The following is a 26,879-nucleotide window of genomic DNA, read 5'->3' on the forward strand; positions in this document are numbered from 1 at the left end:
TGTCCAATTATTTTTGATGACGGACATGCTCGATGTTCTTTAAAACATGCTCTAATTCATTCCGAAAACACCCTGAATGTTTTTCTTGGCAGTCATTTTAAGAGATTGGAAAATGCTTTATTGAAAAGACTTGTTAACAAGATTGTTATTGAAAAACGATCGCGATTTTGAAAGCAACAGAAATAAGGAGAGAAAACCAGTTTTCTACAACATTCATTTTCTACAGTTTTGGGAAACTTGTAGTCCTGGAAGAAGTGCTATTTCCTTCAAATTGGGAACATTTGGAATTGAAAAGCAGTATAAGTGGACCAGTGATTTCAGAAGAATAAAGTCGATCAACTTTCTGGTTTGTTATTTTAAACTATTATTTTATCTTTTTATATTAACTTATTGTTTTGACTTGTTATTTTATTAACTGACATTTCCTTCTAGCTACGTTGTATTGGATCTATATTTTCATTGTAATTATATTTTTTTATCAATATGGGTGATCAATCGATGTCTGCTCCTCCAAGTTTTCTTCCTACTCCTGGTGATCTAGCAATTCTGAGAAAAGATTGGAAAAAATTATTTCTCACTTATATTGTAGCGACAGGAGCAGATAAATATGGACCCATACGGAAGCCAGCCATATTACTCCATCATCTTGGAGTTGAGGGACGTCGATTGTATGAAGATTTACCTGAGATTTCTCTGGGAACAGGGGATGGTCAACCTATTAATGTATATGAGATGTCAATGAAAATGTTAGAATTGCGTTATACCACTAAAGTGAATGTGGTCCTTGATGAGGATATTGGCACCTATGTTGCTGCGCTGAGAGGTTTATCACTTACATGCCAATTTGAAAACTTAGCTGATTCTCTTATTCAAGATCAAATAGTAAGGTGCACTAACAATTAGAGAATACAAGAGAAATTACTTATTAAAGATCCGTCTCTTGAGGAAGCAATTCAAATCGCTAAAGGGTTAGAACATACCCAAATGTGGATTAAAGAAATGGAAGTTTGCAGTGTTCCATTAACTAAAGATCAGAGTAATAACAGTTGTGAAATACAAGCTTATATTGATAAAACTAAGTTAGTTAAATCTATAAAAAATACTGCCAAGTCTGATGGATTTGTTGGTAATAATAATATGTAAAAATTTGACACAAGAATTGTTAAATGTTACCGTTGTGGGGCACCTGGTCACATTGCTTCTAGTCCTAAGTGTGCTGCGAGAAATGCACTATGTAGAATTTGTGGTAAAAGGGGACATCTAGCTAAGACGTGTAGAACCAAAATCCAATCAGGACAAACTCAATCAAACCAAGTACATGAAGTGAGTGATGTTTCTGATGATATGCGAGAGCTTATGTTATGTATTGATGGTTACAACGACACTTCTGAGTACGGTCAGGTGTACAGTAATGATTTAGAATCGCTTTGCGATCACTCAATTTTGGATTGTGATGTAGTTAGGGAGAGCACTTCATTATTAACCAAACCTCATTGCATCAAAAAATTAGATTCATATGATGTTAATATGCTTGTAGAATTTATTTATTTATTTATTTTATATTCTTATAAAGCGCCAGACTAGACCCCCGAAGGGGTATCTCCGCGCTATTGCTGCAACACGAGAGTGTACTAATTCCGAGAGTGTGTCCAATAGAGGGGTGCAGGAGCTGGGAGGCAATTATTTATCAGGATACAAATACGTTTTTAAAGTTTTCCGAAAACTCAGATGACTGAAAATTGATCTGAGTTCTGGGGGCAAAGAATTTCAGAGTGCTGGTCCGGCATAAGCTAATGCACGGCCGCCGTGTCTGGCCTTTTTTACTCTTGGTATCTGCAAGAGCTGCTGATGACTGGAGCGCAGAAATCGCCCAGGGATGTAAGACTGAAAGATTTTGGTCATGTATTTAGGGCCCTCCTCTATCATACTCTTATGAATAGTGCATAGAGTTTTGAATTGGACTCGCTTCCTCACTGGAAGCCAGTGGAGTCTCACCAGCAGGGGACTGGAAGGAGTCCTTGCTGGAACATTCAGGACAATCCTTGCTGCTGTGTTTTGGATTACTTGCAATTTACTGAGTTTCTCCTCGTTAGCTCCGAGGAGCAACCCATTGCAGTAATCCACCCTGCTGATGACCAGAGCCTGCACAAGCGTTTTTCTGTGATGGTCTGGTATGTAGGGGAAGACTCGTCTCAACATCCCAATAGCCCGGAAGCAGGTACCAGCAACCTGATTTACATATCCCTTAAAAGTAAGTTGCTGATCAAAGAGCACTCCCAGGTTCCTAACAGAACTCTTGGGGGTGGGGACAGGACCTAGCTCCACGGGCCACCAGTCAGATGACCAATATGTTGCCGCTTGTCCAGAATCAGGCAGTCTTTACACTTTGTTATCCATGGAAATGTATTGTGAAGTGTGGAAAGACAAATCTGATGCTGACTCATGGAGTAAGCCTGACAGAGCTGTCAGGTGTGGGGGGAAAACACCATTGACATAATTGCACTCAAATGGATAATATCTTTTAAAGGAAAGAAAGTTTATGGAAGAGTGTATGACTAAACAGGGTTCAAATTTGTTGGGTTGGCGTCATCAAAAAGATTTAAATATTATCCTTAACCCTAATGCTGAAGAACCTGCTATGTCTACTGCTGTGCATTATGTTAATTCTGTCTATCAAAATGACTTATTTGAGAAGTTCTCGAGTATTCTCTGATGATCTAGGAAAATTGAAGGACTTCTCGCACAAAATAATTTTAAAGAAAAATGCTGTTCCAGTGGTACACAAGGTTAGAAATGTTCCCCATCTAATGAGAGCGTCATTGCAATGTGAACTCAAAATGCTTCTCGCTCAAGGAATTATTGAACCAATTGAGGCCTCTGAATTGTTGGCTCCGATTGTCGTAGCGCGAAAAGATGGGAACAAAATTAGTTTGTGTGTGGACTTGCGCGATTTAAACAGGAATATTTGGGTGGATAGGCAACCTTTGCCAAATATTTCTGAAATGCTTACAGCTATGGGAGGTGGTACTGTTTTCAGTGTAATAGACATGTCTTCAGCGTATCATCAGATAGATTTGGAAAGTGGGTCGAGACATCTGACCTCTTTTGTTACGCAGTTAGGGGCATTTAGATATTGTAGGATGCCTTTTGGTTTAGCATCTGTCTCTGCAGTATTTCAGAGTCATGGAAAAGATTTTTGGAGACATGAATGATGTTTTATGCTTTCAGGATGATGTCTTGATTGTGGGGAAAGATAATGTGCACCATGATACGATTCTGAATGAGGTGTTGAAAAGGATGGATGACAATAGATTGACTATAAAGAAAGAGAAATGTCAGTTGAAAAAGGAGATTTTAACATATCTTGGACATGAAATTTGCAAAGATGGTATTAAGCGTAAGAAATGTATCATTGCTGCAGTCAGAGACTCTTCCATCACAAAAAATAAGGATAAACTTAAGTCATTCTTAGGACTTGCGGAATATTGCTCAAAATTTGTCAAAGGTTTTACAGAAATTGTTGAACCATTGAAGTGGCAGATGAAGAAAGGATTTATCTTTTCTTGGAATGGTGGTTGTGATAAGGCATTCAACAATATAAAAAACAGGATCATTAGTGCTCCTACTCTTGGCCATTTTAACGTTAAGGATAGAACATTTGTTAAAATGTGTTCAAACTGATGCAAGTGCAGTAGGGATTGGAGCAGTTTTGACTCAGTTGAGCAATGGAAAAGATCATTGGATTTGCTTACAGAAGATTACGAGATGCAGAATAATCATATTCTGTAATAGAGAGGGAAGCCTTAGCGTGTTGTTGGGGGATCAAGCAGTTTAAGTACTTTGTATGGGGTCTTCCTTTTAATGTGCGAACTGATCATAAGCCGTTAGTTCATCTTTTCAAAGGAGGTACAGGGTTAGAAGGAAATGTTACCCCTAGAATTTCAAGATGGATTTGATCTGTTCTCGATTTCAATTTTGTTGTTGCATATGTTAAGGGTCTCAAGAATGTGGTAGCGGACTATCTATCAAGGATGCCAATTGAGGATGTGGAAAATATTATGGATGACATGATTGATGTAGTACATGATGTTAAAAGAGTTGAACATGCTTTTAGCAAGGAAGAATGAACAAGCGTAATGTCAAATGATGAACTTCTGCAAGAAGTGATTACTTGTGTTTCTCATGGGTGGCATCAAAACAATATTGAAGATGTTAAACTCAGACGTTTCTACCATGTTGAGGCTGAATTGAGTGTATGTGAAGGAAACTTGTTGAGAAGATATCAATTTGTACCATCAGTAGGTTTGAGAGGGAAAATTATAAATATTGCTCATGAGGGACACTAAGGCAGAAACATGATTAAGAGAAGGGTTCGACAGTCGTATTGGTGGCCTGAAATGGATAGAGAGATTGAAGATGCAGTAAGAGAATGTTATGCTTGTGCTCAAGCAGATAAAACAAAAGTTATAAGGCAACCTCCACTGGTGCGTACATCTTTTCCTAAACGTCCATGGGAAAGAGTGGCAATTGACTTTCTAGGGTCAATTGCTAAGCTTGGTTCTCGCAGTCGGTTTTTGATGGTCATTGTTGACTACCATTCCAAGTGGTGTGTAGTAGAGAGCACAGAATTTATAAATACTCAAAAGGTTGTTAATTTTATGTTAAGAGTGTTTATGAATGAAGGGATACCTAAGACACTGGTGTCAGATAATGGTGTTCAGCTGGTGTCAGGAGAAATGCAGGAATTTCCTTCTAAATTTGTGATTATTCATGATAGAGTTGCTTTGTTTAGGCCACAAGCCAATGGTTTGGTGGAACGAATTAACCGACTAATTATGGACAATATGCAGTTGTCCCTAGCTAATGGATTATCATGGCGTGAAGAATTGAAAAAAATTGGTGTGGTCTTAGAGAATTCCACCGCGTTCGATAACAGGAGTTTCTCCATTTATATCTTTGAAAGGACGTGAACCTGGTGTCAAAGAGGTTCCTGGTTGGTGAAAGTGAAAGATTGTGTGTGGGTTGACAGAAGTGTGGTCGAAGATAAAGTATTTAAAAATGCAAACTGAGACTGCTAAGTATTATAATGGAAAGAAGGGTGTGAAAGAAATTGAATTTGGAATTGGTGACTGGGTGATCGTAAAACGTGGTGGTGTAACTATAAAGGGTGATAGCAAATTTCTGCACCGATACAAGTGAAGTCTGTAAAAAGAAATGTTGTTATTCTTTCTGATGGATCAGCCTGGAGTACTGGAAACATATGTAAATGTCGTGCTCAAGTACACGTTTCTAAAAATTTATATTTTTGGAATGTAAAGATGGAAATTTTATTATATCCATTTAAGTTATATTTTTATATGTAAAAATGTATACATTTTTGATTAATATATATTAAGTAAGGAGATGTGTAGAGTTGATACTTCTGCATGTCATCATTAGAATGTTAGTCGTGTTGCTAGGATGGAATGTTAGCTTTTGATTATAGGAGTTAGTCTGTGAGCTGTGAAGCTGTGCTGAAGTTATCTACCTTTATTCTCCAATAAAGCAATTTATCTTTCATCAAATTGACTGGAAATTGGATCTTTCCACATTCCCATTAACTTTCGGTTCTGGACACAAAACATTTTGTGCTACTTGTAGTAAGTTGCTTGCCTGTTTTCTCAGCTCTATGAGTTTACAATGAATCACTAATGGTTTCGAGGCCAAGAGGAATCCATCTGAACAAGGAAAATCAAAAGAAACCTCCTAGGCCACCCAAAACTCTTTGACAGCAACACTTGTATGGTTATATCCAGGGTTATGCACCGCTCAGACTTCCTGGCCTGTCTTCAAACACTTGTTCCTCTCTATGAGCTCAGATAGACATGGTGGTTGTGTAGCCTATTTGAACCAAGACTGTCTCTGATGGGACAGAAGTCATCAAAGACTTGAGAGCTAGATGGAATGCCATCAGCTCCAACATGAAGTGGTATGGCTTTCTAGCATTTATGAATATATATTTTAGCCCCTTGCATGCGTCGGACGGCGTGTGCGGAGGACGGCTGGGGGCCGTCCGAACCACGCCCACGCCATAAATCACCCGTTCCGCCGCGGTTAAACTGCCACATTTCAAATTTAATCATTTACTCTGGGGTTGGTAATGTTGTTTTTCAGCAATTGGAAAAGGTAGAAGAATGACAAAGGTTTAGGAAGAACTGACCGCTCCTTAAACACATTCTTATGAGATTTTATTTTCAAGTCCAGTTTACGTCGGGGGCACTTGCAGAGATACATCTTCATTGTGATATTTCAGCGTCCACCACCAACAAAAACTGAATCCAAATAGACTTTAACAGATTCCACAAGAGTAAAATTTAACTTTTAGGCGGAAGACGCTGTTCTGTGACTGCAACCTGTTTACTTAGGTAGGTTTCAACACTGAACCCCGGAGGTCCTGGATACATCATTATTTCTATCAATAACGTGTAAATCGATGTTCTCTTGCACTTTATTCCTCTTGGGACTTCAAGTACCATTGAAAATGTCACCAAAGATGACAGGACGGACCCGCTGTAAAGCATTATGGATGAGGCCTACTCTGAACAACGCGGACACACTGTATTCAAAGCAGTCTGAATCGGTACTTTAAATAATTCCAAGTCTACACTACTTTGAAAACAGTTTGTTCACAGAATCTAAGTGTGCTTATACTTTAATAATATAAAACTGAAAGACACGTTTGCACATTAACAGTACATGAATACTGCGCGAATACAACATATTCTAACATTTGTAAAACATGAAGAGTCAATGCATAGTTACCTGGTAGCGCATGTCTCTGAGTATGCATGCAGCCTTCAAGTATTTCTTCTACAAATAGCCTTTGCTGGCCAATGCGAGAGCAAACCAGAGGTTTTAGGGCACAGGGCAGAAGGCACCCAGTTGTAATAACTCAAGATGTAAACATCTTATTGCATCTAAAAACGTTGCACATGAACTTTAATTTGATCATTTACATGGAAGGCTGAAATATATACTTTTCTGATGTGACATAAGTTCATGAAAAAGTCCACCAGGGGCATTTTAATGGCACGTTTTTCTAGTGGTTAATATCGGACTCTAATGTACAGAACATAACCTCTCCGGTGACATAGTTGTGGTCATTGGAGGAGACTGGAAGGAAGCAGGAGTACAAAAAAACAAACCAAAAAACAACTTGTCTTAGATTCTAAGGAAAAATATGGAGCGACATTTCAGGTGCTTTGGGCGCTGAACTCTCAGGAGATCTTCCTGTGCCGTTAGCACTTAGATGTTTAATGTCACAGTTCTTGTTTAATGTCACAGTTCTTGACTTGAGAAGAAGGACTTGGCCTCTCCGCAGACAGGATTCACACAAAGTGGGCACCGTAGGGTTAATTGTTTGGAACATACTTCGTTTGATTTGATGTGGGAATAGGCCAAGTCTGCCAGTGCCTAAAAAACAAAGAGATACATATTTAAATTACATTCTTGAATATAACCGAGCATTTACACACATTACTTTCTGTACAATGTTATCTTTGAAGGCTATCCCCTTTTCGATGGCACACCACAGAACAATTCGGTTTTCCTGCTGCTCAACAACTACATATGTAAAAGGTGGGCCCAAGATATGCACTAACACAGGCATGATTTCAGTGAAGTAGAAAAGCCAGACGGTGCAGTGTCAGCAGAACAGCATGCCCGGCTCCCAGTCCTCGACTTTGATTTAACAATTAAGGGCTGAGCTCTCAAGTTTTCGAGTCCTTGTATTGCATCTACATTAAAATACCAGTAGGCCTGTGCACCATTCTATATTCAGGACTACAAATATTAGCATGAAACTCAAAAACCTGGACTGGATGAGTTACTCACACGAAGACCTGGGAAACTTGAGAACTCTGCAATGGCACCCTTTGCAATGTATAGCAGGGTTCTCCAAAGTCGGTCCTGAAGGGCCAGATCCATGCCAGATTTGTAAGATAACTACATTGATCTAAATGGGGATATGCTAAAAATCTGGCATGGAACCGGCCCTCCAGGACCGATTCTGGAGAACCCGGATGTATAATAAATGTCACAGCTAATCATGGCATTGCAAGTGCATTAATCCACGTCAGCAAACAGTACTGCATAGACAATGGTATACAGTGCAGCTACACCAGGAGCTTGCTCCTGCTATGTCCCCTTCACCATGCCTTCAAATTCCATTCTTTCCACTTTAATGCCATGCAGATCCTGCAAGCTCCTTTCCCGCAGTAGCAACAGCACTCACAAGGCCACCTGCCACCCAGACACACCGGGCTGCTGGACCATTGATTTCTGTTTATACTTGTATGAATATTGAATGCACTGTAGTAAATAATTGTAGGATGTACTGTTCCATCAACTTTTAAACATATCAAAATATAACAGTTTGAGTTCACAGGTCAATTATATTGAGTGTCATGCCATACCCCTAGGCATCTATGGCTATGCACACCCATGTGAGTGGCTAGTAACTATATTCTCAATCCTCCCCCTATGAGGGCCGTGTATTAGCGATCATTTATGACCTGATCGAAAAGGATGTCATTGAAGAAACTCGAGGCAATGTGTGTAATAGTCCTGTGTTACCGATTTTGAAACGCACAGATCCAACTAAACCTCCTGTGTACCGCTTTGTAATTGATTTACGAGAAGTGAATAAAATCGTGATTCCCCAGTTTCCTGTGGTGCCTGACATCACAGCTTTGTTGACCCTGATTCCGGCTTCTGCCTCCTGGTTCACGGTAATCGATCTAAAGAATGCTTTCTTTAGTATTCCGATCGCTGAGGAAAGCAGAGACCTATTCGGATTTTCACTGGGTGGTCGCAGTTTTAGATTTAAACGCGCACCTCAGGGCTACTGTGAAAGTCCATCGATCTATAGCCAAGCACTTAAAAGTCAGCTTGATGCATTTGTGTTGCCGACAGGCGCAGCCTTAGTTCAATACGTTGACGACCTATTAGTGGCAGCTGATACAGAGGCTATTTGCAGAACCGCTACAGTATCATTGTTGCAGCACCTATGTGACTTACATCACAAGGTGTCACCTTCTAAGCTACAATATTGTTGTCAAGAAGTAACCTACTTAGGTCACTTACTGTCAAAGGATGGGAGAAGGTTGACCCCAGAGAGAATTGCAGCGATTGCTCGAATGACTGTGCCAAAGACTCAGAGAGATGTACGTGCCTTTCTAGGTATTACGTCATACTGCAGACAATGGATTCCAAATTTTTCATTGTCGGCGAAACCATTGATAGCCCTTACGTGCAAGGATGTTTCATCTCCTTTGCCATGGACTGAAGAGTGTCAGAAAAGTTTTTCTGAATTGCGTGATGCGTTGTGTTCGGCTCCTGTGTTGGGTACTCCTGATTACAATAAGCCGTTCACACTCTATGTTCACGAGAGGGACGGTTGTGCGTTGAGTGTTCTGACACAACAATTTGGCGACAAACAGCGTCCATGCGCATATCTTTCTTCGACCTTAGACCCAGTAGCTAGAGCCTTGCCGAGTTGTTTGAGAGCAACCGCGGCAGCTGCGGCGTCCATTCGACAGTCCGCAGGTCTGGTCATGGATAATATGCTCACGGTGATGGTCCCGCATGCAGTCGACACTCTCTTGAACCGAACGAAAACTCAACATTTGAAGAGCGCAAGGTTGTCTGGATATGAGTTGACGTTATTGGCAAGTCACATACGGATAAAACGGTGTAATGTGTTGAATCCAGCAACGTTGTTGCCGATCGAAATGGAATTAAGTGATGTAACACCACATGATTGCTATTTGAGAACTGAAGAGGAGACGAAGGGTCGTATTGACCTGAAAAACACTCCATTGGTAGATCCCAATGGTACTTTGTATGTGGATGGTTCATGTTTTAAGTTACCAAATGGTGATGTGACGACTGCGTATGCTGTAGTAACATTGAGTACGGTTGTGGAATCTGCGAGATTGAGTCAGAATTCGGCCCAAGCGGCTGAGTTGATCGCCTTGACGAGAGCGTGTGTGTTATCCAGAGGGAAGCGGGTGAATGTGTTTACAGACAGCCAGTATGCTTTTGGTGTGGCGCATAGTTTTGGTCGATTGTGGAGAGAAAGAGGATTTTTGACGTCGCATGGTACAAAGATTCAGCACGGACAGCTTGTGAATGACCTTTTGGACGCACTTACATTGCCTAAAGAGGTGGCAATAATCAAATGTAGTGCGCATCGGAAGGTGACGGATGATGTTGGCCGCGGGAATGCGTTTGCGGATGAGATTGCGAAGGAGACGGCCAGAGATCTGACAAATCGAATGTACGTTGCGAATTCAGTAAGATGGCCAGCGGAGACTAGTATGTGTGAGGACACAGTTGAGAGTGTGAAGAAGATACAGGATGAAGCTACTGAGATGGAAAAGACTCAGTGGAAAGAAAGTACGGGAAAGTTAGACGAGAATGGATGTTGGGTTGATTTGTCGGAAAAACAGAGATGGATGTTACCAGATGCATACATGCTTGCTGTTGTTACTATGGCTCATGGTACATCACACATTAATACAAAAGGCATATGTAAATTGCTGTCGCCCGTATGGAAGAATGATGAAATTATTAAATGTGCGGAGAGAGTGGTTAAGAATTGCATGGTATGTTTGATGTATAATCCTGGCAAGGGCACCCCCACTCCACGTGGTCATTTTGCTCCTCCCACATGTACCTTTGAAATTATTCAGTTAGACTTTATCCACATGGAGAGATGCAATAATTTAAAGTTCGTCTTGGTTGTAGTTTGTGCGTTCTCCAGATGGATTGAGGCTTACCCCCTAAAGGATAATACTGCCCTGTCCACAGCAAAGGTCCTACTCAAAGAGTATTTCCCCAGGTATGGAATGCCACGGATTGTATGGTCAGATAACGGAAGTGAGTTTGTGGGAAGTGTAATGAAGAGTGTATGTCGTGGTCTTGGCATAAATCAGAAATTTCATAGTGCTAATCATCCTCAGTCTGCGGGTTTAGTGGAAAGATATAATGGCACTCTGAAACTGAAACTTGCCAAAATCCAGGCAACGACTGGTCTATCATGGCCCGACGCTTTGCCTTTAGCTCTCCTATCGACCAGAGCGACTGTGCACTCTCGAGTAGGGCTCAGCCCATATGAGATTGTGTTCGGCCGTCCTGCGAACATTTGGGGAGTTCCGAGGCCTAAAGAATTTGACAGACTTGAATATCCAATGTTAATTGACTATCTCTATGATCTGACTGCTAAATTGAGTTTGATTCATCAACAGGTCTTTGAGGCTCTACCGACACAAACAGAGGGTCCTGGTCATCGGCTCCAACCAGGTGATTGGGTTCTTACCCGCAACTTTGGACGAAAACGAAATCTTGAGCCAAGGTTCGTGGGACCTTACCAGGTGTTGCTGGCAACGAGGACTGCGGTTCGGCTGGAAGGGAGAAAACACTGGGTGCATGCCACCCACACCAAGAAAATTCCGCTCCCATTGCCAGCAGATAGTTGGATCAGAAAAGGATTCGGCTCGTCTGAAACTTACGTCCCTCTAAATTACGTGCCGTTTAGTGACGCACAGCTAGTAGGAAATAACACAGTAAGACCCGACACCCCTGTTGAACCATCCGAAGTTAACCCTCTTTCAGCAACATTGTAGAATTCAAGTTCTGAACAATTGCGTGGACAATCGAACACTCCTTTGCCGTCTGATCCACTGTTTGAAGACCAGACTCGCCCCGGAAGAAGTCGATACTTCCTTCGACCGCGCTAACAGACTAATACATTATTTTTTTATTTTTTCGAATTTACATGAACTCTATTGTTGCCATAAAAATTGTGGACGTGTATATATATATATATATATATTGTGTACCTTTTTCCTTACAGCTAGGAGGCGTATATTGAACTCAATGAACTCTTGATTAAAAACCTTTTCATCTGGGTTAACCGTAGGGCCGTGCGGGTACTTCCTCCTGTTTAGCAGGTATCTGACACTAGGTCGATTACTTTTTTCGATTTCTGGGAACTCCTGGGGATTGATAATCGCTACTCAGAACGAAGTGCGTCAAGAACGTCACGGACGTTTTTTTAGAAGATGGAGTCTTCTAAGCTGTTGGAAATTGAGAAAATGGTGGCGCAAAGATCCAAACTGCACAAGACATTTCGGAAAAAATGTTTTTTGTTACAGGTTTTTATGTTGTTCCTAACTGTTTCTATGTTGCTGGTGGGTGGAGTATATTTTGGTTTTCAATCATTGCTGCCTTCTACTTTACCTACTCCTCCTTCTCTTGATTTAAATTCTGTTTCCACTATGTCTCCACATTCCTTTCATCTTCTGCCCCAACATGAACAGGTCAGACGTGCGGAATTTATGAACAATTCTTTTGTTCAACTTCTACATCAGCATCAGTTGGTGATGAACACTACCAATTGTTGGGTATGTGGGTTAATGCCACATACCATGGATAAGGGTATCCCGTATTTTGTTCTTCCTTATAGCCCCCAAGGGTCAGCTTGAGCATTCCAGACCATGTTCCGTAGTGCACTAGACTCCTACCCCCATCGAGAGCCTCGCTCCGCAAACCTTGGTCCTGGCCCGTACCACAAGTCCTTGGCAATAGCAATTGCAGATTTAAATAGAGATATTTTTGACGCAACACTTATCCCAGAGGAAGAGGTGCGAGCTTATAAGGATCTGAGTGAGGTCGAGTATAGTACATCAGTGAATGATAGGCAGTTTAAAAGCTCATCTCCAATCTGGATCGTACCTCATCTCGGTCATTTCTGTCTGCAAGGTCTTGGTCGAAATCCGAGAGCTCAGCTTGGGAAGAGTGCTTGTGTTGATACTTACGTTTTACCAATGCTCTCGTCCCCTGTCTTTCTTACTGCCAAGGGTACCTATTTTGTATGTTATGATCGCGCATATACGTGGTTACCTCATGACTTCTCGGGTACCTGCTATATCGCGAATCTTTTGCCTCCAACTTTCACTGTTGCCTCAGATTATCACAAAACCAGAGTTGTGAGAGGTGTCATTAGTAAAGAAGATACTGCCGGTCAAGGACCAGGAGATTTCTTTAAGGGTTTCCTACCGTTTTGGGGCCCTATGGTCAATAGCAGGAATCTGAGACAGTTAACTCGTGTAGTGGAAGCAACCGCTAACATAACTGCAAGCGCCCTTGGTAATCTGACAGCAGAGCTTCAAGCGGATAGGCTTATGACGCTACAGAACCGTATGGTTCTAGATGTAGTACTAGCAGACAGAGGTGGTGTGTGTAAGGTCATCCATTCGAGCTGCTGCATTTTCATACCTGATAACGCTCCAACGGTTTACCAAGCCATCTCGAAGTTGCATAAAATCTCAGAGTCCATACACGTGGACGAGGGAGATTGGACGCTTCTAGGATGGTTTTGGGGTCTGATGTCAACTTGGGGTTGGAAAATTCTGATGATTATAGGGGTTGTTGTGACATTTCTGTTCACGTGTTGTCTCTGTGTGCAGTGTGGTCCTGCCTAATGTGGCCTTTGTGCTACAACGTGTATAAGAAGGCCATCTGTTACCGGCGAGACATTGATGAATAAGATGATGTTCCAGCAACACTTGAATGATCTGATGAATATCGAAATTGATTATGATTCCGACTAGTGCTTGCCTACATGAGGGCAAAAGGAGCGTCTGAGGAGCAATGAGCTCCGTTACGATGCTAGCGAGGGTGGTATCTATGAACCGTAAATTACGAGATTAATAGGTGTACGCATTTTTGATACGCTACTTAGAAGGGTTCGTCTTATTTACAGGTTTCTTCGTTTTTACCCTCGGGTTCCATTTTAGATACGGCATCCATTTTGTTTCTTGCCCTCACGTAGTCAGCGAACAGGCAAATGTCCGCCTCATGACCCTGTGATTCCCAAGACTGGGGGATGACACGGCAGAGACAGATGGCTCCGCAGCTGGGTAATCTTCCCACGTTGGCCTATTGTTTCAGCCTTGCATGCGCTCGGCTCGAATCCTTTGATCCTGGGATTGCGCTTCCGATATTACCTCCACACTCCTTCTCCTTCTGTCTGACTTCCTTGCACCTGTTCCTGTCTCTTGCTCTCGTCCTTTTACAACCAGAGTGGAATGTGCATAACAGCAGGATAATGTGCTTTTACAGTTGGGAACCGACACATGTTACTGTGATTATGTTCCGGGTTTCCGACACCATGAATGAAGCCCTTTTAAGTTTATTGTGGGAACTGATTGGTAACCTTTTGTTCGTTACGTTATTGAATGCTGAAAACGTGTATAAAAGGAGCGATCCACATTTACAATTTGAAGCAGGCTCTTGGAACCTACACTCTGTTGTACTTCCTATGACTTTTGCATCCCTGCAGTAATAAACGCTGATCTTTGACGCCGAAGGAAGTGTCCCGTGTCTCTGTCACTTGTGCGCCGAACAGGTATCCTACGAAGGTTTCAGGTGTTGTTCCCTGGCACTGCTGGATCTTAAAGATTCCAGTCCTTCAGCCGCACATCCACATTAAGTCCCTACTGGTATGTCAGTGCATCTCTCAAAGTCCTGTGCCTGATGCATCAAGGTTACAATGGCTCAGAACTCTCCTGCTTGAAGAATGTTTTGAGACCCATCATCCTTCTTGTTCACTATCCTTAGGTGCATTACTTCCCTTGTAAATATTGGAAAAGTAGATGTACTCAATAATGTATGCGTATATAAAAACAAGATCGCATTACAGTTGTCGAAATTACCTTATATGACCTCTCCATCAACCCAGAGTCAGAAATACGTGGTCAGGCAGGTCCTGTGAACTAGGCCTGAGGCAACTGATTGACAGATCACAGGTGTGGTGGCACGTAGCCAGTAGATCAAACACGCAAACAGGAAAAACCCATATCAGTCCCACAGATAGGCAACGACATCACAATGGTCCGGGGAGATTGGCCTGAATATAGCAGACATGGCCAGAGGTGTGCGCGCATTCAAAAACACCACAAAGTTAGATGCCACATGAAGTTCCAAACACTCAGTCAATCAGGACACAGCAAACGCAGTGATCACGTGCTCCTCATGCCGGACTTCTGGACACTGGGCCCTCATTGTGTCCACGCAAGGTCGAGACCCACCTGGATTTGTTATCAGTTGGGACTCATTTATGACTCCATGACTAGGCCCACATTCCTCTTCCTAAAAAGGATCTCTGAATTGTTTTATGATGCTCCAAGAAATATACATAATGGCACTCAAATCAATTGCACTTTGAGACAGTCCTCGGACCCCAACCCTGTAACTGTTCTCCCGGTCGAAGAGTTTTATTAAACCAACTGTTCCTGTTTTGCCAAACATCTGTCTTTTGTTTTTTCATGGTAAATTTACATTCGAGCAACTCCCTGCCTTACCATGCCTGTTGAAGTCACTAAGCCGCGAGTGTCTTGGGCCCTAAATAGTGGAAGGATCTCCACATTCATTCGGTTTACCTCACTAGTCATTAAACATTCAGAAAGAGCCTGATAACCTGGCTGTTTTATTGATGTGAGAATTATGACCGATCCCGCACATGAATTTAAACGCGAACATGATGGAGGGTGAATGATGCACTCAAATATTAAATCAAATCAATGGTGTCCATTCATCTCAGCCTGTGAAGGTGGGTGTTTATACGCTGCAAAGTGTCACAACATGATGTACCGTGCAGTAAAGTGAGAATGGAGAGAAAATGTGCTATGAATGAGAACAACAAGGACCCCCTGATTGACCAATTGCAGATAATTCCTAGGTCAGGGACATAACATGTGAAAATAACAACCTAGGCCATTAACAATAAGCTTGTAAATTATAATATATATTATTGGTTCTGTGGAATTAACAAACAGAGTTAAAAATATACATTAAAACAGCATACAATTCACAAAAGCAAAATGCAATAACGACAATAAAATTCATAAATTTATAGTTATAAAGAAAAAGGATTTAATATAAAGACATCCAAGTGACACAGTATTATCTCGACGCGCGTTTCGGCGACCAGCGCCTTCTTCAAGAGTAGCCACGTTAAATCTGTGAATATAACAAAAACTATTTAAAAACTCATTATAACCGACAGTTTAGTCAAAAGAAAAATTCTATTGGATAAAAAGCAATATATCAAATGTCAACACCTCTCATATTTACAAGCAGAAAAAAAGACAGTTAGATACTTCCCTTTTTCAAACATGGAAAACGTTTCATTGCTCAAGGTTTCTAATCATCGTCAATTTAATTGGGAATAGCAGCTGGATGAACAAAGGACAATTCATATTTATGCAGTCAATGGTGCACTACTATTGTTTTTAGAATAGATGAGATATGAGTATCATATTGCATTCTTATCGATACTTACAATGCTGAATATTTGGAGAGATACTTACTAAGTTGCAGGATAGGATACTCTAATAAGTTTTCTATTATTGATACTTACAATGCTGAATATTTGAAGAGATACTTACTAAGTTGCAGGATAGGATACTCTAATAAGCTTTCTATCCACCTCTTTCGTAAGATTAGGATTTTCTGAAATAATTAGAATCACATATTTGTATGATTACATGCATGTTTATTTGATAAAACATTCTTTTTCTGTTTATCAACTTGTTTATTACCTTATTATTAGGCTTGATATCAACAATACTGCTGCTAGCTGTTTTGTAGTTTATGCAGTGTCTAATCAGATCTTCACTGGGCTAAGGATAGATTATAAACGGCAAAAAAGTCATTATTATATATATATATAAATATATATTAGGTCCTAGTTCTTTTTGTAGGGTGGCACATTGGATGTATTTACCTCGCTTTTCTGGTTATTAATATCTATGTATGGAATTCAGCATGATATTGCGAGTGCCGATCTACAGATAAGAAAACAAACGGAATGAACATATTAAGGTAATGACGGGGAGATGTTTTAAAATTAAATAGGTGGATCTTTATTTCACGATAATTTTGTACTATCTAATTTACCTGGGCAGCCGAATAGAGCAAAAGATGGAGCTCCAAATAAAACGATTTCAAGTATCTTCAAACAATGAAGAATCTATAAAGTAAGACAGAAATAAACTTAGCGATAAATTACAGATCGAGAGAGAATTTGTTCTCTACGAATGGCAGTACTATCAAGGATAAGTACCTGCATACAGCGATATTTAGATTTGCCACCTGGTCTGGAATCAAAAGTGTTGAAGATTTTTCATCTGAGATTTTGAAATGATGTGTATCACACGATGTCTTCCTGATATGAGGAAATTCGGATACTGTCTAGATATAAATGAATAGTACAGGCTCTTAACAATCAATTCGTTGTCTGCGCATGGATTTATGAGCAGCGATAAGTATTCTCAATACCTGAATAGAATGATATTTCAGTTTTGCCGCTTAGGTACTTCGGTTAAATATACCACGCAGTGACCTCATGGTATCAGGATATTCGGAGGCTATATAACAATAGATATTAGAACATTATATAAGCGACGGACTTAAGGTCTCTAATATAACTATCATTTACATTTCACGGCGCGCTTACTTCAAAAACACAAAATCACTAAGATCTTTAATTTCAAAATATTCTTCTTTATGAGAAACTAGAATGTAATGCCAAGAGAGAATAAGAGGATGGAATTACTATTTTGTGTATGCGAGTCAAAATAGACCCAGCGATGTATCACGCGCTTACCTTTTAAGATAAGTCAACACGCAGACCAGGGGCTGGAACCGGTGCAATCTCGGATTTTCTAGTTTCATCACACACCGATCGGTAACGGGCGTTTTTAAGCCGTTACTTAATTAGATATGCCACGCCTTGCTCGGTCATATGACCTGCCATGATTAAGCAATGGAGAGATAGATAACGGACTGATAAATTCTATGGAAGAATCCAACAAGATACTAAAAATAGACGTGGGACTATTCATTTAGTCACATATACTCAAAACCACACTATGCTTCAAACGTCAGAAAGAAAAATGACGGACTACATGGGTCTCTAGCGAGCAACGAAGATCTAATAAAGTACAAGGAAGAGAAGATAGACTATTGACATCTAATCAAATTCTCGTTATTTTGATGGGGGAGACTCAATTCGACCAATGAAATATGTTAATGATGGATTCATAATAGTCACCGCTAGAGTAAGTGATGGCATTACAATAATTATCAATCTAGGCGTCTGTTATTTTAAATTATAAATAAATAACATAAATTATGGTATGCGATTGACTGCACATATATCGCATCCAATTTAGGTAATTGCATTGCCGATTAGTAATATCCTATACACAGAAGGACTGAACATAAGGAATACCAAAGAGTCAGTATATAGTTACAGTACTCATACCGAATTAAAGATTAATGTATATTCACAGGCTTCGTATCTACGATCAAGATAGACAGTGGAGAGAATATTCTTCTGTGGAAGTTCAGCTCTTATATCAGTAGACATTCCACTCATGAAGACTTTGATGGAACATGTAATAACTTTCAAATATTTATCGCATTCTCCCATGGGCAGTCACTATTGAGCTCATTTCTAAACTTATCTAACACAAAGATCCAATAAACTTAGAGTCGTAGTAAAGCCATTATGTGTGAATTGTTCACCAGAGATAATCGATCCACAGGATTTACATGAAGAACAGGGTTTTGTACCTCTCACCGGTTGATTAGTATCAATTGATTTCTGTAAAAACTTTGACTGGCTGTGTAAATCGTCAAACCAATTATGGAATTTTAAAACCTCCAATGTGATTTATTATATCCAATGCCCATGTAAGTCTGGATATGTAGGTGAAACATCTAGAAGTATTCAAGTCCGTTTAACCGAGCATCGCTCAGCTATTAAAACAAAAAAACTGCTGGCTCCAATGGTTAAACATTTTATAGAACATAACCATGGTCCAGATGATTTTAAATGGCGAATTCTAGAAAAAATTCAGACTCCTGACTCAAGAGGAGGCATGTCCATTAGGAAGAAACGCAAAGTTTATTGGATCTTTGTGTTAGATACGTTTAGAAATGGGCTCAATAGTGACTGCCCATGGGAGAATGCGATAAATATTTGAAAGTTATTACATGTTCCATCAAAGTCTTCATGAGTGGAATGTCTACTGATATAAGAGCTGAACTTCCACAGAAGATTATTCTCTCCACTGTCTATCTTGATCGTAGATACGAAGCCTGTGAATATACATTAATCTTTAATTCGGTAGGAGTACTGTAACTATATACTGACTCTTTGGTATTTCTTATGTTCAGTCCTTCTGTGTATAGGATATTACTAATAGGCAATACAATTACCTAAATTGGATGCGATATATGTGCAGTGAATCGCATACCGTAATTTATGTTATTTATTTATAATTTAAAATAACATACGCCTAGATTGATAATTATTGTAATGCCATCACTTACTCTAGCGGTGACTATTATGAATCCATCATTAACATATTTCATTGGTCGAATTGAGTCTCCCCCATCAAAATAACGAGAATTTGATTAGATGTCAATAGTCTATCTTCTCTTTCTTGTACTTTATTTGATCTTCGTTGCTCGCTAGAGACCCTTGTAGTCAGTCATTTTTCTTTCTCATGTTTGAAGCATAGTGTGGTTTTGAGTATATGTGACCGGACTACAATAAAATCTAGATGACAGCTGGAAACATTACTTTCCAACACTCTCCTCTAGATAATCGTTTTTAACTAAAGCAGTGGCCCTCCTGAATAAAGCTTTCCCGGCACCACTAGCCTTATTTTAACGCACTACACCACGTCTACCCTTTAGTTCTGGCCCCATACCCGCACTTCATCCATACGGCTGTTGGAAAAAGATCTCCGCCAAAGAGCCCCTCTATGAGGCGTCGCCCGTTGGGTATTGCATCGCCGACCCAACGAGGAGCAGGCCCAAATGATGAAGCATGACACCTGAAAGGGTGTGTGGGGGCATTAAATCCAACATAATGGATTCCCAGGGTCACCTCCCGGTCTCCCTGCCTTAATCATATGCATCAGTCCGTTATCTATCTCTCCATTGCTTAATCATGGCAGGTCATATGACAGAGCAAGGCGTGGCATATCTAATTAAGTAACGGCTTAAAAACGCCCGTTACCGATCGGTGTGTGATGAAACTAGAAAATCCGAGATTGCACCGGTTCCGGACCCTGGTCTGCGTGTTGACTTTATTATCTTAAAAGGTAAGCGCGTGATATATCGCTGGGTCTATTTTGACTCGCGTACACAAAATAGTAATTCCATCCTCTTATTCTCTCTTGGCATTACATTCTAGTTTCTCATAAAGAAGAATTTTTTGAAATTAAAGATCTTAGTGATTTTGTGTTTTTGAAGTAAGCGCGCCGTGAAATGTAAATGATAGTTATATTAGAGACCTTAAGTCCGTCGCTTATATAATGTTCTAATATCTATTGTTATATAGCCTCCGAATATCCTGATACCATGAGGTCACTGCGTGGTATATTTAACCGAAATACCTAAGCGGCAAAACTGAAATATCATTCTATTCAGGTATTGAGAATACTTATCGCTGCTAATAAATCCATGCGCAGACAACGAATTGATTGTTAAGAGCCTGTACTATTCATTTATATCTAGACAGTATCCCAATTTCCTCATATCAGGAAGACATCGTGTGATACACATCATTTCAAAATCTCAGATGAAAAATCTTCAACACTTTTGATTCCAGACCAGGTGGCAAATCTAAATATCGCTGTATGCAGGTACTTATCCTTGATAGTACTTACATACGTAGAGAACGAATTCTCTCTCGATCTGTAATTTATCGCTAAGTTTATTTCTGGCTTACTTTATAGATTCTTCATTGTTTGAAGATACTTGAAATCGTTTTATTTGGAGCTCCATCTTTTGCTCTATTCGGCTGCCCAGGTAAATTAGATAGTATAAAATTATCGTGAAATAAAGATCCACCTATTTAATTTTAAAACATCTCCTCGTCATTACCTTAATATGTTCATTCCGTTTGTTTTCTTATCTGTAGATCGGCACTCGCAATATCATGCTGAATTCCATACATAGATATTAATAACCAGAAAAGCGAGGTAAATACATCCAATGTGCCACCCTCCAAAAAGAACTAGGACCTAATATATATATATATATATATATATATAAAATAATAATGACTTTTTTGCCGTTTATAATCTATCCTTAGCCCAGTGAAGATCTGATTAGGCACTGCATAAACTACAAAGAATCAACAGCTAGCAGCAGTATTGTTGATATCAAGCCTAATAATAAGGTAATAAACAAGTTGATAAACAGAAAAATAATGTTTTATCAAATAAACATGCATATAATCATACAAATATGTGATTCTAATTATTTCAGAAAATCCTAATCTTCCGAAAGAGGTGGATAGAAAGCTTATTAGAGTATCCTATCCTGCAACTTAGTATCTCTTCAAATATTCAGCATTGTAAGTATCGATAATAGAAAACGTATTAGAGTATCCTATCCTGCAACTTAGTAAGTATCTCTCCAAATAGTCAGCATTGTAAGTATCGATAAGAATGCAATATGATACTTATATCTCATCTATTCTAAAAACAATAGTAGTGCACCATTAACTGCATAAATATGAATTGTCCTTTGTTCATCCAGCTGCTATTCCCAATTAAATTGACGATGATTAGAAACCTTGAGCAATGAAACGTTTTCCATGTTTGAAAAAGGGAAGTATCTAACTGTCTTTTTTTCTGCTTGTAAATATGAGAGGTGTTGACATTTGATATATTGCTTTTTGTCCAATAGAATTTTTCTTTTGACTAAACTGTCGGTTATAATGAGTTTTTAAATAGTTTTTGTTATATTCACAGATTTAACGTGGCTACTCTTGAAGAAGGCGCTGGTCGCCGAAACGCTCGTCGAGATAATAATACTGTGCCACTTGGATGTCTTTATATTAAATCCTTTTTCTTTATAACTGTATAAATTTATGAATTTTATTGTCGTTATTGCATTTTGCTTTTGTGAATTGTATGCTGTTTTAATAATGTAAATTTTTAACTCGATTTGTTAATTCCACAGAACCAATAAAAAAGCAATAATTTTTTATGTTATTTATCTTACTGCCTCTCTTTTACTATAATTTACAAGCTTATTGTTAATGGCCTAGGTTGCTATTTTCACATGAGAACATGTGCTATGTCAGATAAGCATAAGGATTATATGATGAGTTACCTTTTCGTTGTTACGTTTTGGGTTATTTTGAGGGAGGTGTGTGGGATGGCGCAGCACTGATCGTCATGGTAGGGCAGAGCTACATATGAGATGTGGTGCTCTGATGAATGTGTGACAATTTGAGTGGGGACCATCGGCAGCTACACCTTGTTGCTCCCTAGGTTTGAACGTAAAATTAAGTATACTTACAACATTCACCTGCGTGGAGGGTTCCTCTTTTCAACAGTTGCCACCATAAAAATCCTCCCTTCTCTGGCGGCTGCTGGTTGGCGTACAGAACCAACGCCTTTCTAGGTTGATAGCTGCCCCTACTGCAAAGTCTCCCTCTCTGTACTGGTTTGGCCTGATGCAGAATGACTGTGCATGTATTTTCTTTTTCGGTTCACTGTCTCCTAACTCGACCTGGCAACAGAAGACAAGGACATACGGAGGACACCTGCGCACAGATCAGGTACGGTGAGAGTTTGCTGCTGCTTTATCTTCTCTATCCACCACATGCATGTGTCCTGTTCTGTCTCTCAATCTGCTTGCTTTTTCCCCACCTCTTCCAGCTCCCTCTCTTCTGTAAAGGGCCGCAAGGCTGGTGCCACGCTGTACCCGTTCTCTTAGGGGAAAGGTATTATTGCACTGCGGTTGCCTGCTAACTAAACTTCCCATCAAGGCAGGCCACAGCCCTTGTACCATAAGCAGCTTCCTAGACCCTGACATAACTTCATCTCCTGGACCATGGACTCTGCTCTGCGCCCCTCCTGGATTTATGACCTGTTTGACGATCAAGGAAAGCTTACACTGCTGATGAAGAATCATTTTAGCTTTTAACATAAAGCGAGAACTATTGTTGCACAGGTACCTTGGGACCAGTTATAGCTCTATAAATGTGTCAGAAAAAATACAAGCTGTTGGAGCGAGTTGGGGCAGTGAAAGACATCATGACTGTTATGTCGGAAGTCGTAAGGAAAGATTGACCACACACAGGTTAGACTGTTCAACGTCCTGGCGATACCAGGACCTTTTTTATTACAAGCAAAAACCCCACCCCCTAATTTACCAATCAACCACATTAATATATAAAGGACACGTGAGGCAGCGCGATCCCCTTTGGACCATCAGTCGAGATGAGGTAAGAGAAACAAACAAATCACATTCCTCTAAAAAAATCAACAAAATGAAACAAAAACACATTCATTTTAAGCATGTCACATAATCCTTCAAACGTGTAGAACGAACAGGACACGGACGTAACTGATACCTCGCCACACCCCGTCGTCGAGAATCAGACTCGGGTAACAAACCTTCAACAGGGGGAGATATAAGAACAGGCTCAGACTTCCATATCAGAGGGTGAGACAGATGAAAAAATCACCACACGGGCTAGGTGTCACATTGTCTGCCAGTGGAACAACAGGTGGAATCAAACCCACATCATTAAATTTGTCATCTGAACACACAGAGTCCACATCAGATGATACCACATGTCCATGGTTCTGAACAGCAACAGGAGCTCGATATGGTTTAAAGAAAGATACATTACGTGAAATAACCAAACCATCCCTCACAGCAGTGATTTTTGTCCCATAAACAGATTGCACAATCCAAGGCTCAGACTCGAAGGGTGAACTAAATTTCCCTCCCGATGCCGAGTCTTCACCATTACAAGATCACCAACTACAAAAGTCCGGGGTTTGGCCCCACGACGAAATGCCACTTTATCATTCATCACTTGCCGATTCTTCAGCTCCCCAGCCACAGCTGCATAGTTTGCTGGACTCGCTTCCATTCGAGGTATAAAATCATTTATGGGACGATTCATACAAAGAGACATCCGGCTGACTTTTGTGGTGGAATGAGGAGTCATCTAATATTCCTTCAGAAACAAAAACAGAGCACAATCCAAATCCTGACGGTCTGTGAGGGCAATCCTGATTGCTTTATAAAGTGTTTGCATAAAGCTTTCAGCTTCTCCATTAGCCTGAGGCCATAAAGGGGTAAACCTACGGTGCACAATACCTCTAGTCTGCAAATATGTTGAAAGGTCATGACTAGAAAAAGGGGGTCCATTATCAGTGCGCAATTCGGAAATCAAACCATGGGTCGCCATGATTTTATCAAACAGCGGAATAGTGCGACATGCAGTGGTGGTGTCCATTATTTGAACTTCAGGATATTTAGAAAAGTCATCTATCACCACCAACATATGCCGTCCATCAGGTAAGCATCCGAAATCAGCACTCTCCCTCTGCCACGGGAATGAGGGGATCCCTTCCGTGATGATAGAGCATCCCCTCCCCCAGCAGCCTGAGATAGCGCACAACCCAACACTGTACTCTCCACAAGTGCGTCCATTCCAGGAAACCATACCTTAGATCTTAAACGGTACTTGGTCTTTACAACCCCTTGATGAACTAAATGAGCCAGATCCACCACAAGCTGTTGAAGACAAGCAGGAAGCACCAGTCGTGGACCTCTCATAAGACACCCTTCCGGAGAACGAGCCAACTCACCCCGCACCTGAAAGACAGATGCCAAAGTAGATCTTGCATCCACTGTACGACATGTAGTGGAAATCATTAACTCAGTCCATTTCCCAGTGCCAACGGCGGACAGGCAAAGTTGAAGGCACCCATCCCGAGCCGTGGAACCCACAATTTCCTCCATAGAGATGGGAAGAGGCCTGGAACGTTCCACCACCAGACGCACATACTCCTCAATTTCCTCAGCATCATTTTCCTCGGCAACGGTAGCAGGACGAAAGTGCCGGGAAATGTAATCAGCGGGATTCAAAACCCCAGGACGAAAAACTATGGTGAAACAGTAGTCCTGCAACTGTAAAATCCATTTATCAATATGAGGAGGAGGCTTTGAAGAGGAACCCATAAACAAAGGAATGAGGGGCTTATGGTCAGAATACACAACGAAAGGCTGGCCCTACAAATATAAATGAAAATGACGGCATCCCCAGTGCACCGCAATGGCCTCTTTCTCGATGTGAGAATACCGTTGTTCAGTGGCAGTCAAAGCACGACTAGCATACGCTACTGGAGCCAACTCACCATCCCCCTGCTGCTGGTAAAGTACAGCCCCCAATCCACCTGGACTTGCATCCACGGAAAGCTCAGAATCCAGCAATGGATTAAAGTACACCAAAGTAGTATCAGCAGATAGGGCCTGCTTAGTAGCTTGGAAAGCAGACTCCTGTTCCGGGCCCCAATCCCAGGCTACATTCGATTTAGTAAGTTCCCGTAAAGGACCCGTTAGATTAGATAAACCACGAATGAAACGGCCACAGTAATTGGCCATCCCCATGAAGCTCCTTACACCAGACACATTCGCAGGAGCAGAGGCGGACTGAATGTCACATACTTTCAGAGGATATGGGGACACACCATCCTTCGAGAACCGATAACCAAAAAACGAGATATCATTCTTCAGAAATTCACATTTCTCTTTATGCAGGGTGAGTCCATGATCTAACAACCTTTGAAACACACCTTTAAGGCGGCTGAGATGTTCATCCAAGGTCGGGGCATGCACCAAAATATCATCGCTGACATTTATTACGCCTTCTAGTCCAGACAAGACCCCACGAATAGTGTCCTGGAAAACCTCCGCAGCACTGGAAATGCCAAAACTAAGGCGCTTGTAACGCCGTAAGCCCACATGCGTAGAGAATGTGGTGATCGCTCTGGAAGCAGGGTCAAGCAGCAACTGGTGGTAACCAGCACGAAGGTCCATTTTAGAAAACCACCTAGACCCGCTTACTTCCACCACAATATCATCTATGGTAAGGGTAAGGTGCCGTTCGCGCTTAATCGCCACGTTAGGCAAACGCATGTCCACGCAAATACGGACCTCCCCAGGTTGTTTGGGCTTACGTGCAATCACAATAGGTGAAACCCATGGAGTCGGGCCCTACACCTTCTCAATAATATCGGAGTCGGGCCCTCCACCTTCTCAATAATATCAGCCTCTTCCAATTTTGCCAATTCGGCCGAAGATGAAAAGCCACCCTCCGGTGACGTAACGCCACGGGCTGTATTGACTCATCTATATGCAGCTTAATCATCCGGTCCTTCAGACAGCCTATGCCATCGAACAACGGGGAGAACTGGACCAGCAAATCATCCATAGTCCATTGATGAATGGCCAATGCAAAAACAACCAGATGTAACTGTTCGACTGTCCGGCAACTCAATAGCATTCCTTGGCCATTTTTGGTAACATACACCAGCGTGTTCACAACATGAGCCATGTGAAATCTTAGCAGTAAAAACACCAGCCAGCGGAAGAGGTCCACAAGCTCCAAAGGCAAACACTTTAGTAGAAGTCCCACTCAATACAGGAATAATTGGCAGCCCCATCATCATGGATTCAGACATCACATTAATGGATGCACCGGTATTGATCAAGGCAGGCACCGAATGACCATTCACCAGTACATAACATTTGGGTAACCCTCTCCGTACAGCACCTCCAGGTTGCAAAGCATGCAAAATGTGTATAGTCTCATCATCGTCATCCATATCCACCTCCGCCAAATTTGAAACAGTTGAGTACACCTGGGCAGATGATGACGGAACAGACCCTCGGGCAGGAGCAGAACGACACACTTTTGCAAAGTGGTTCGCCTTACT

The 26,879-nt window shown here is 41.0% G+C and overlaps 1 protein-coding gene across 1 annotated transcript in view; it reads right to left on the bottom strand.

Annotated features, from left to right (window-relative positions):
- Positions 1–6,205: 6,205 nt before the first annotated feature.
- FECH (ferrochelatase) overlaps positions 6,206–26,879 on the bottom strand; it is a 271,577-nt gene continuing 250,903 nt past the window's right edge. Inside the window, exon 11 of the mRNA XM_078674860.1 lies at positions 6,206–7,452. Coding sequence (XP_078530986.1) covers positions 7,318–7,452 — 135 coding nt within the window. The 3' untranslated portion in view covers positions 6,206–7,317. The remainder of the gene's footprint in view (positions 7,453–26,879) is intronic.

This window comes from Lissotriton helveticus, chromosome 2_1 (assembly GCF_964261635.1).
Source record: "Lissotriton helveticus chromosome 2_1, aLisHel1.1, whole genome shotgun sequence".
Classification (NCBI taxonomy): Eukaryota; Metazoa; Chordata; class Amphibia; order Caudata; family Salamandridae; genus Lissotriton; species Lissotriton helveticus.